This window comes from Plecotus auritus (genome assembly GCF_963455305.1).
Source record: "Plecotus auritus genome assembly, chromosome: 14".
Classification (NCBI taxonomy): Eukaryota; Metazoa; Chordata; class Mammalia; order Chiroptera; family Vespertilionidae; genus Plecotus; species Plecotus auritus.
In genome coordinates this window covers 14,262,327-14,274,476 of record NC_137780.1, presented here as the reverse complement: position 1 = coordinate 14,274,476, position 12,150 = coordinate 14,262,327, and the positions used below count along the sequence as shown (strand labels likewise).

The 12,150-nt window shown below is 42.6% G+C and overlaps 1 protein-coding gene across 1 annotated transcript in view; it reads right to left on the bottom strand.

Moving 5' to 3' along the window:
• CATSPERE (catsper channel auxiliary subunit epsilon) overlaps positions 1-12,150 on the bottom strand; it is a gene marked incomplete at both ends in the record, with an annotated part of 78,024 nt that overhangs the window by 34,454 nt on the left and 31,420 nt on the right. The window contains 2 exons of the mRNA XM_080651072.1: positions 1,589-2,031; positions 3,794-4,268. Coding sequence (XP_080507198.1) covers positions 1,589-2,031; positions 3,794-4,268 — 918 coding nt within the window. The remainder of the gene's footprint in view (positions 1-1,588; positions 2,032-3,793; positions 4,269-12,150) is intronic.

Genomic DNA, 12,150 nt, shown 5'->3' with positions numbered 1-12,150 from the left:
TTCAGAGGCACAGAGTCTCTGTTCTGATCACAATGTATTAGCCAGCACCAAACTGATCTCCCTCTAAACACACACACACACACACACACACACACACACACACACACACGTGCACGCGCACGCAAATGTCGTTTTATCTCTCTCAAGATAAATATGTATGAAGAAATACTAAATCAACTCAAAATGAGATTGGTTACTTGAATGGAACACCTGAAACCCTGAAGAACTCCTAAAAGAAAATACAGGTGTAAACTCCTTCATATTGGTCTTGACAATGATTTTTCGGATTTGACACCTAAAGCAAAGGTACCAAAAGCAAAAGGAAACATTATCTCTGAATGTAAACCAGGAGGCAGTAGATGGCTAGTTACTTCACGCTGCAGGGAGGATGACTTTTAGAAGAACCTGCTCATGCTAAATGCTATTCAGGTTCTCGATTTGTGGCTATCCTTTTTTTTTTTTTTTTAAATATATTTTATTAATTTTTTTACAGAGAGGAAGGGAGAGGGATAGAGAGATAGAAACATTGATGAGAGAGAAACATCGATCAGCTGCCTCCTGCACACTCCCCACTGGGGATGTGCCCGCAACCAAGGTACATGCCCTTGACCGGAATCGAACCCGGGACCCTTCAGTCCGCAGGCCGACGCTCTATCCACTGAGCCAAACCGGTTTCGGCTGTGGCTATCCTTTTATTTACATGGCCTCATATCCTGTTAAATATCCAGACTGGAAATTCCTTCAAGTGTCTGGAAAGATATGAAATCGGTATTGTGTGTAAAAATGTAGAAGATTCATTGTGGCTAAAGGGAAACTGACCTATCGGGAGGTTATTTATTCCAACTGTGAGAGGATGTTTGCAAAGATCGCTGCAGTCATTCCTCTCACTCAAGCATGCATGTCCCTGTACAGCACACTTCAGCTGTTCTATTAAGAGGCAAAGTCTATTTCCCCATCCTCTTAATCAGGGCTGGTCTTGTGAACTGCTTTGATGAATAGAATGAGGCCAAACCCAGGCCTTAGGAGGCCAAGTCGCTTCCTCTCTCCCTGTGGTGGAACACTGCCCTGAGACTGCCAAGCAGAGAAATGGGACCTCGTGTGCAGATGGCAGCCACATGGAGCAGAGACAAGCACTCTAGCCGAAGCCCCTCACACCGACAAGCCAGTGCCTGGGCCAACCACTGGACCTGTGAATGAGGCATCTGAGACCATCCTAGCCCAGACAGGCCACCCGATGACCACAGCTTCATGAGTGAACCCAGATGAAATGCCCAGTTACTCACAACCCTAACTGTTGATTTGACAGAAAAACCAGGCACTAAGAATAAAATAAAAGATAAAAGGAAGAACACAATCCAACTGACAGATATTTCTTCAGGAACCGATTTTAAGTCGCAAAGAGGCATTAGATATTGCAAGTGAAAATTGTGGCTCAGGAATTAATGGCTTATCATATTATTTATTAAAAACACTTATGTTTCTCAACATGTTCCAAGCTAAACCTAGAAGGGAAATCTGTTTTAAAGAATATTAACATTATGCTTTTACATTTATTAAAATCAAATGACATTTTAAAATAATAACTTACCAGGGTTTTAGTGCAGAATCCTGAAGCAATTTCATACTGAAGGTAGTATTTATTTTCTAATAGTTTTGGGCCATAAGGTTCCACAGTAATATACAAACCATTATTTTCTGGGTAGACTATTTGAGCCCAAACTGACAGGTTCTCTCCTTTGTCCAAGATGTAAAAAACACGATCAATATTATTATGAAATGCCACAAAGGGGCATTTTTCTTTTGTTTTGAAAGTTACACTTCGTACTTCCAGACCTAAGGGATATTCCTGTACATATAGTGTGCCATTTTCAAAAACATGTACAAAATTTATTTGACTAAATAAATTCAAAAAAATTGATGATTTTGTTGATGTGTTTATCCATAAAGGTAGCTTCACTGCATCTCTAACATTAATCTTGAAATAAAACAAGATATTGTTTTTCATTTTTATCAAGATATTTCCATAGTAATCTGGAAAAAAAGAGAGAGAAGTTTGTTATTCTAAGTAACCATAAATCCACGCTCTTTTATTTAAGTGGAGTTTTAACCAAAGTAATCTTTTTTATAATGACTATTTATGTACTTTGAGAAAATTAGGGTGTGCAGGCACAAACCTGCAACTTTACACAGTAACTTCTCTTCCACTTCACAGTACAGTAGGTTTTTCCTGCATTCACGATATCACTTATATATCACATCATTTATAGGGGAAAAAAGAGCTTACTAATGTGTATTAAATGAGAATGAGCATGACAAGAATGGCATTATTAGGAAGCATTGTAGACTAAATTATGTCCCCCGCTCAAATGCATATGGTGAAGCCTTAACTCCCATTGTGACTGTATTTGGAGATAAGTCTTTAAGGAGGTTATTTAGATTAAATGAGGTCATAAGGGTGGGGCCCTATTCCTATATGACTGGTGTCCTCAGAAGGAAAGGCACCAGATCTCTCTCTCCCTCTCCCCCCACACCACCCCGCTTCCCTGCATGCACACAGAGGAAAGGCCATATGAGGACATAGCGGGAAGTTGGCTGCTGTCTCCAATCCAGGAAGAGAATCCTCATCAGAAACCAACTTGATGACACCTTGATCTTGAACTTCTAGCCTCCAGAACCATGAGAAAATAGATTTCTATTGTTTAAGCCACCTATTCTGTGGCATTTTGGTATGTCAGTCCTAGCAGAATATAATTGGGATGAAGAATGGGGTGGGGTGGGCACTTCTTCATGTTCACTTTGTAAATAATAATACATTTTCTTCCCTTAATAGAGTATTATGTTTAAGTCTTAGAGGTTCATAGACAGTAAGTCTCTTAACTTCTTTGGTTCTATAGCTATCTCTGTAAAATGAACAGTTAGTTGATTTCATAGCTTTCTTTTCAGATACAACATTCTTTGTGGGCCACTTCTAGCCCGGGGGTCCCAACACTGCCCCCATGATATGCTGAGCAGAAGGCTCAAGTTTAGGTGCTGCTTTTACCACTTCCCAGCTGGCCAACCTTGGGCTGGTGACCTGCCCTCCTGGAGTCCTGGGTTCCCCCCAAAAAAGACATTGAAGTTCTAACTCTCATTACTACTTCGGAATGTGCCCTTTTTTTTGGAGATAGGGTCATTACAGCTGTGCTTGGTTAAGACAAGGGCATACCGGAGTAGGGGAGTCCTGTTGTCCTTAAAACAAGATGGCATGTGAAGACACAGGGAGCATGCTATGTGATGACAAAGGTAGAAATTGGAATGATGTGGCTGCAAGCCAAGGGATGCAAGGTTTGCTGGAAGCCACCGGAAGTTAGGGAGAGGAAGGAAAGATTCCTCTTCAGGTTTCAGAGGGAGCGTGCCATTGCCAACACCTTGAAAGCAGACTTCTAGCCTCCAGAACTAGGAGACAATACACTGCTGTTGTATTAAACCACCCAGTTTGTGTAGTTTGTTACGGGAGCCCTAGGAAACGAATAAAACCATATCACCTCCTACCCTGAAAATGCACATGTAAGTTGCTTATTTCATATCCGCTGACTGACCAAAATGAACCTCTGAAAAAAAAGAATCTGAGTTTGCCATTTTGCTATGTAAGATCATAGTTAATGTTAGTAGAATTTGATACCCATTTTTAGGTGGTAAGAAGTCCACCTTTACCTACCAATATTTAATGTACATTTAAATTTGTTACATCTTCATAAGAAAGTCATCTATTACAAAATCAAGAATATTTTTTTGCACAATGAGAATGCCTCACCTAAATAAGCATCATGAATAATACTGTCATGTGACAATTTTGATAGATTCCCAGATTCTGTAGGTGTCTGTAAAACTCCAGAACTAGTGAAATTGTGATAAGAATAGTAGACCCTGTGTTTGTCCCATAGTATTAATTCTGGCATTGATGAATATATAAAATGTGGAGTTATAAAATGGTCAATCGTGACATTTAATGAAAAGTCTTGGTGCGTCCACTGTTCCGAATCTTCATTATATATCACTAGGTGAATTTGTTTCATGACATTACATGTAACACAGAAATTTAACAACACGCCAAATTCCAAAGGGTGTGCTGTATACTCAATATTGTGTATACTCAGAGTAGCAGTTGAGGGTATATCTAGAATTTCCCTCAGTTTTTTAGTATTTATTATTTCGACAAATTGAAGAGAATCATATGCAAGATAAATTGCATCTCTTGTCCAGATTGCCATGTTGCTTCTTTTATTAGCCTGTAAAGTGGAAAATAGAAAATAATTAGAATATCTTCAGTTTTAGGGATAGTCCTAACAATTCCTGTCTTCTAACTTGCTATATTTAAAAGTAAAACACAGTTCAAAGATCTTTCAGCCGTGGGCAAACTACAGCCCGCGGGCCGGATCCGGCCCGTTCGGCTGTTCTATCTGGCCCGCGGAGCCGAAAGAGCGGAGGGTTCTCTTGCTTTCCCCTCCGCTCCTTTACTTTGAATTTATATTAGTTCACACAAACACTCCATCCATGCTTTTGTTCCGGCCCTCCGGTCCAGTTTAAGAACCCATTGTGGCCCTCGAGTCAAAAAGTTTGCCCACCCCTGATCTAGAACAAGCTCTCCAAAAATTCATCTAGAATAAAAAAAATACCCCGAATAGCCAGAGCTATCTTGAGAAAGAAGAACAAAGTTGGAGGGATCACAATACCAGATATCAAACTATATTACCAAGCCACGGTTCTCAAAACTGCGTGGTACTGGCACAAGAACAGACATATAGACCAACCAGTAGCCCTGCACACGAATCTATGCGCCAGTAGCTCGCTGCCACCCTGCAGTAGCTCTCCGCCTGCTGCCCTGCCCTCTTATAGTTCCCCTCACCTCCCCTCCCCTTGCTCCCCCCATAGCTTGCTGCCGTGTTCCCTCCTGTAGCTCTCCACCGCCTGCTTGTAGCTCGCTGCCCCACCCTCCTGCTGATCCATGATCCAGTCATTAAGTCGTCAGACATTACGCTTCATGGCGTAATGACTATTTGTATATTACATCTTTATTATATAGGATGGAACAGAATAGAGAACCCAGAAATTGACCCACTATACTCAATATTTGACAAAGGAGGCAAGAGCATATAATGGAGTCAAAACAGTCTCTTTAATAAATGGTGCTGGCAAATTTGGTCAGATACATGCAAAAAAATGAAACTAGATCACCAACTTACGCCATACACAAAAATAAACTCAAAATGGATAAAGGACTTAAATGTAAGACAGAAAACCATAAAAATCCAACAAGACTCCATAGGCAGCAAAATATCAGACATATGTCGTAGCAATGTCTTTACCAACACAGCTCCTAGGGAAATGGAGACTAAAGAGAAAATAAACAAATGGGACTACATCAAAATAAAAAGCTTCTGCATAGCAAAAGAAACCATCAACAAAACAACAAGAAAGCCCACTGCATGGGAGAACATATTTGCCAATGTTATGTCCGATAAGGGTTTAATCTCCAACATTTACAGGGAACTCATACAACTTAACAAAAGGAAGATAAACAACCCAATCAAAAAATGGGCAACAGACCTAAACAGACACTTTTTGAAAGAGGACATTCAGAAAGCCAAGAGACATATGAAAACACTGGTAGCCCTGTGCATGAATCTGTATGCCAGTAGCTCTCTACGGGGTATGACAGCTCCGTGCCCGCTGCCCAGAGGCCCTCCGCGGCCAGGGCGGGACACTTGCCTTGTTGCCGCAGCAACAAAGCAAGCATTCCACCAGGCCATTCACACTGCCCGTTTTCAGCGGCCGCCTCCTCCCCCGCAGGACTGGGGGACTCCGGTGGGGCTGAGAGGACTGGGCATCGCCATCTTGTGGTTATGGGTGCTGCCATCTTTGTGATGGAGTGATAGTTAATTTGCATATTACCCTTTATTAGATAGGATACTCAAAGTCACTAATCATGCGAGAGATGCAAATCAAAACAACAATGAGGTACCATCTCACACCTATCAGAATGGGTATCATCAATAAATCAACAAATGACAAGTGCTGGAGAGGATGCGGAGAAAAGGGAACCCTTGTGCACTGCTGGTGGGAATGCAGACTGGTGCAGCCACTGTGGAAAACAGTATGGCGTTTCTTCAAAAATTTAAAAATGAAACTGCCATTTGACCCAGTAATACCACTTCTAGGGATATATCCCAAGAAAACAGAAACACCAATCAGAAAGGATATATGCACCCCTATGTTCATAGCAGCAAAATTTACCATAGCTAAGATTTGGAAACAGCCTAAGTGCCCATCAGCAGAGGAGTGGATTAAAAAGCTGTGGTACATCTACACAATGGAATACTACACTGCTGTAAAAAAGAAGGAATTCTTACTATTTGCAACAGCATGGATGGAACTGGAGAGCATTATGCTAAGTGAAATAAGCCAGTCAGTGAAAGAAAAATACCACATGATCTCACTCATTTATGGATAATAAAGAACATTATAACCTGATGAACAAAAAGATACAGAGGCAGAGAAACATTGAAAGACTGTCAAATTACAGCGGGAAGGCTGGGGTGGGCTGTGGGGGTGGGGGAGGTAAGAGATCAACTGAAGGACTTGTATGCATGCATATAAGCATAACCAATGGACTCAAGACACTGGGGGAGGGGAGTTGAGGGGGTAGGGGAGGCGGGGGGGGGGAGGTCAATGGGGAAAAAAGAAGACATATGTACTACTATTTGTAATACTTTAAACAATAAAATAAAATTTTAACAAAAGTAAAACATAGTAACTAGAATGGTTTATTTTTTAGTACATTTCTGAAAAATACTTCAGGCACAGAAATATATGGCATAGAAATATGTCATATTACCAGAAAAAGAAATTATTCCAGTAATTTTATTTTTTATCAGTATAAATAATTAATCTTAATTCCCTTTTAATTCCTCAAAGACTATCGATCTTCTCTTTTCCTATGTATATATTTACTCTGGTCAGGAGTGCCCCTTTGACCTTTCTGTTTACTAAGATCAATCTATAATGACACCTCAAACATTACATTATTTTTTTGAATTCTAGCTTCTTTGGGTATCAGATAAAGGAAATAGAGAAATTAAAACTTTAAACAAATCAATACTTCCCTTTTGTGGACCCAGTCTGTTAGAGAAAAAGGCTATTCAGAGACTATGTCTGAAATTCAGTGGTCCTAATTTCATTCAGTGGGCCCTTCTCCAGCTGTTTCTAATTTTTAGAGATTTTTATATAAAACCAGAGGCCCATTGCATAAAATTCTTGCATGGGGGTGTGTGTCCCAGGCCCATTGCATAAAATTCTTGCATGGGGGGGGTGTGTCCCTCAGCCCAGCCTGCACCCTCTCCAATCTGGGACCCCTCAAGGGATGTCCGACTGCCCGTTTAGGACCAATCATGGTAGGATCGAGCCTAAACGGGCAGTCAGACATCCCTCTCACAATCCAGGACTGCTGGCTCCCAACTGCTCACCTGCCTGCCTTTTTTTTTTTTAAATATATTTTATTGATATTTTACAGAGAGGAAGGGAGAGGGATAGAGAGCTAGAAACATCGATGAGAGAGAAACATCGATCAGCTGCCTCCTGCACACCTTCCACTGGGGATGTGCCCGCAACCAAGGTACATGCCCTTGACCGGAATTGAACCTGGGACCCTTCAGTCCGCAGGCCGACGCTCTATCCACTGAGCCAAACCGGTTTCAGCGTGCCTGCCTTCTTGATTGCCCCTAACCGCTTCTGCCTGCCAGCCTGATCACCCCCTAACCACTCCCCTGCCAGCCTGATTGATGCCTAACTGCTCTCCTGCCAGCTTGATTGCCCCTAACTGCCCTCCCCTGCAGGCCTGGTCACCCCCAACTGCCCTCCCCTGCAGGCCTGGGTCCCTCCCCCCAACTGCCCTTCCCTGCAGGCCCAGTCGCCCCCAACTTCCCTCCTCTGCTGGCCTGGTCACCCCTAACTGCCCTCCCTTGCAGGCCTGGTCCCTCCCAACTGCCCTTCCCTGCTGGCCATCTTGTGTCCACATGGGGGCAGCCATATTGCGTGTTGGAGTGACAGTCAATTTGCATATTACTCTTTTATGAGATAGGCTGTAACTCCTATGTTCATGACCGCTAGAAGGAGTCTTTTGGGCACATCTTGTTTATACTAAAATAGTCTGTAGACAGATATCAAACTGGTAACCAAAGAAAGATACTAAGACTATTTGGAGTAAAAAGTATTTTTATCAAATAAAGATTCAACTTAAAGTCTAGAGCTCATGTTGCTGGAAAAGAGTGTGAAACACCTTCAACGAGGAAACAGATTGGAAACAAAATGATGAGCCCTTCAGAGAAAAGACTCACAGCTATTCTCATTCTTGGCAGAGGGGTGGGAAGAGGAATATGCTATAAATATGACAGATGGGAATCCCAGGGAGCCCAGCCAGGGAATGAGTTTTCACTCACCCACAAACTCTCCTATAGATCTTCACTGAATGTTTGGGTGTAATAAATCAAAGGTCTTGGGGCAAGGCAGGGGAGCTGGGGGATCCCTTTGAAGCATTCAGGGTCTCTTGCAACTATCCTATATAATAAAGAGGTAATATGCAAATTGACCCTCACGCCCTCACAAGATGGCTGCCTATAACCAGGGGGGTGAGGGACGACCAAATGACTGAAAAGCAGGCTGCATGGGGTGACCAGGCCGGCAGGGGTGGGCAGTTAGGGGTGACCAGGCCAGCAGAGGGGGGCAGTTGGGGGCGGACCAGGCCAGCAGGGGGGGCAGTAAGGGGTGACTAGGCTGCCAGGGTGGCAGTTAGGAGTGACCAGGTCAGCAGGGAGGGGGCAGTTGGGGGCAACCTGGCCGGCACCAAGGGCAGTTAGGGGCAACCAGGCCAGCAGGGGGGGCAGTTAGGGGTGATCAGGACAGCATACAGAGGCAGTGAGGGGCAATCAGGCAGGCAGGCAGGCGAGTGATTAGAAGCCAGTGGTCCTGGATTGTGAGAAGGATGTCTGACTGCTGGTTTAGGCCTGATCCCCGAGATCGGGCCTAAACTGGCAGGTGGACATCCCCCAAGGGGTCCTGGATAGGAGAGGCTGCAGGCTGGGCTGAGGGGATCCCCTCCGTGCATGAATTCCATGCACTGGGCCTCTGGTCTATATATATAAAAGCCTAAGTGACCGATGACTGGCAACTGGTTAATGGTCTGGTAGCTATGATGCACAATGACCACCAGGGGGCAGATGCTCAACGCAGGAGTTATCAAGCTGCGGTGACTTGGCAGCTGTGATTCTTGGGTGACGCACCTGGAACCAGCGAGGAGGGAGCTCGATTCCAAGGTGCGTCACCCAAGAACCATCCTTTCTCAATCCGGGACCCCTTGGGGGATGTCGGAGAGCTGGTTTTGGCCCGATCCCTGCAGGCCAGGCGGAGGGACTCTAGTAACATATAACCCTCTGAAGACAGGCAGGGGGCAGGCAGCAAGGCAGCAAAGTTGAGAGAAATCATCTGCGTTCTGGATTCTCAGGTACATAGGCTGGGAGTGGGATAAGAGAGCGGAGAGAAACTTTCTGTTCACTTTCTGAGACATGCTTGGCCTTTACCCAAATTGTAAAGCAGTCTCCCTGCCAAGACTGGGGATAGGGAAGCAGGAGAGAAAGATAGGTCTGCCAAGGCACACAAATCCAGGGGCAAATGAGAGAGGAGAGAGAATCCCTCAGTGATTAAAAAAAAAAAAAAAGCTGACAGCTAGGCTATAAAGCAGAGACAGCTCTCTCATGGTTTGGAATGCTGGTGGCTCAGTTATAAAGTATGAAGAGATCTCTGGAATCTTGTCAGCGTTAAGATATCAAGCATGGCTGACAAGAAAATAACCATGATAAAAATGCTGAACTATCTACTGAGAAAGAGGCAACTTGAGTGCAGAGATGGGGAATCAGCTGAGCATGTAAATGATAGAAAAGAGGAAAATGGAAAGAAGTACAAAGACAGAAGCAGAGTGAAAAAAAATGAACAGGTGGTCTGAGATCTCTGGGACAATATTAAATGGTCTCATATATGTGTTTTTGGAATCCTAGAAGGAAGGAAAAGAGAATGGTGCACAAGAAATATTGAAGAGATAATGTCCAAGGACATCTGTGGGAACCACGCCAGAGGTGCTGGATAGTCAGGCCAATTAGAGTGTGAAAGGCCCTATCTACAGCATGCCGGATGGCCAAGGCCACTCTGAGCACGGGAATCTTAATCAGGGTGTCCAAGGACTACACACTGTGCTCTTCAATAACCCAAATGACTGATGTCACTGTTGGCAAGTGGCCTCTTCTGTCTAAGTGATATAATATGTTCATGACCAGCTAGTGTGTGGAAAAGACTGGAGAGGCTACTGAGGCTGCTGAGGGAAGAGCTCAGGTGCCGCTATGTGAGGCTGTGGGTCTAGCAGCGTGCAGCTGCTCCGATAGTAGCTGTGAGTATGGAGGCTACTGCTACTATGTGAGAAAGATGTGTTTGTTCATCAGCTGGTGTGTGGCTGCCTGAGTGAGGCTGCTATGAAGAACGGTTTTGTCTCATGGTTTTATGGGCGCTGGCTTCTGTAATACTCATTCTTATACACCTACAACTCCTCATGGCTTCTCCGTCTACTGCCCAGCATCCAGGAAGGTCCAGCCAGGAGCAGAGGGGCTTGGACCCAACAGTTAGCATAGTAGGGCAGGGTTAGGACCTGTACTCCCACACTTGGACCAGTTGGCAGAATAGAGCAGTGAGTGCTCTCACAATTAGTGCTATGAGCAGGATTTAGGAGTAAGCTCTCCCATGAGAATTAGATCCTGCTCTGATAACATCCCCAAATTAATAAAATACATAATCCCCCAAATCCAAGCAGCTCAGTTGAACCTCAACAGGATAAATACAGGGTTGGGCAAAATAGTTTATAGTTGTGAGTATGCAAAACATAGAGTTTATTCTTGTATTATTCATTAATTATTGTATCTTTTCCATACAAACAACTGTAAGCCTACTTTTGCCCCACCCGAAGGGCCAATATGAACTTTATCTCAGTTATTTAAGTATTTCACAATCTTCTGACTTCCATTCATATCATCTAATTGTTGTATTTTCTTTGTTTATAATTTGTATTTTCTGTTTGAATATTTTTGATATCTCATTAGTTTCTGATACCGTGCAATATCATTATTTTGTGTCTCAGTGGGCTTTTTTCCTATATCAATCAGAATTTATTAGTATTTCAGGATTGAGTTTTGGTATCTATTTAACTCTGAAAAATTCTCAGCTCTTTCCCATTTTATCTAATCTTTTATTTTGGAATTCTGGTTAGATATATATTGGATTTTCTCTTTTCCATTCATCTCTCTTCTACTCTGTTTGTTTCCCATCCCTTTTTCTCTCATCTTTTCATTTTGTTTAATTCCTTATCTAATTTACAATTTAATTATTTTTGTTGTATCCAGTCTTCTATTTAAACTTTCTATTGAATTTTATATTTCAGTTATTAGTTTTATCTAAGTTTACTACATTAAATGTCATATTTCAACATTTATTCTTATATATTAATATATTTTGAAATAGAATTCACATATAGAAATGGACCAAATGGAAATATATGTAGCTAAAAGATTTATCACAAGGCAGAGTCTAACAAATAGAATCTTGTCAGAACTCCCAAATGCCACTCATATTGTTTCCCAATCACTACATCTTTCCTTTCAGGATAACCACTATCTTAAATTTTATGATAATGAATTCCTTGCTTTCAGTATTACTAATTGCCTTGCTATTTGATAGACTTTTTAAAAAATGTTTTCTATTTTCTTTTCAATTCATTTAAATCCAGTGAAAATATGTCATATCTGTCAGTCCCAACATCTGATGTCCTTGCAGGCATGATTCTGCTCTTTATTGTTTCTGCTGACTCCTGTGACATCTTACTTCTTCATATATTTTGCCATCTTTGAATATGGGCTCCATTTTGCCAGAATATTATTTGTGGGAAGTTTTCAAAGCCTAACTTCATGGGTTGTTCCTCCAGAGGGATTTGTGTTTGCTTCCGCCAGGTCCTAGGCTTGGTATTTCTTGGCCCACTGTGAATTTGGGCCCCGAAGTCCATGTGGGTTGCTTTTTGGTCAT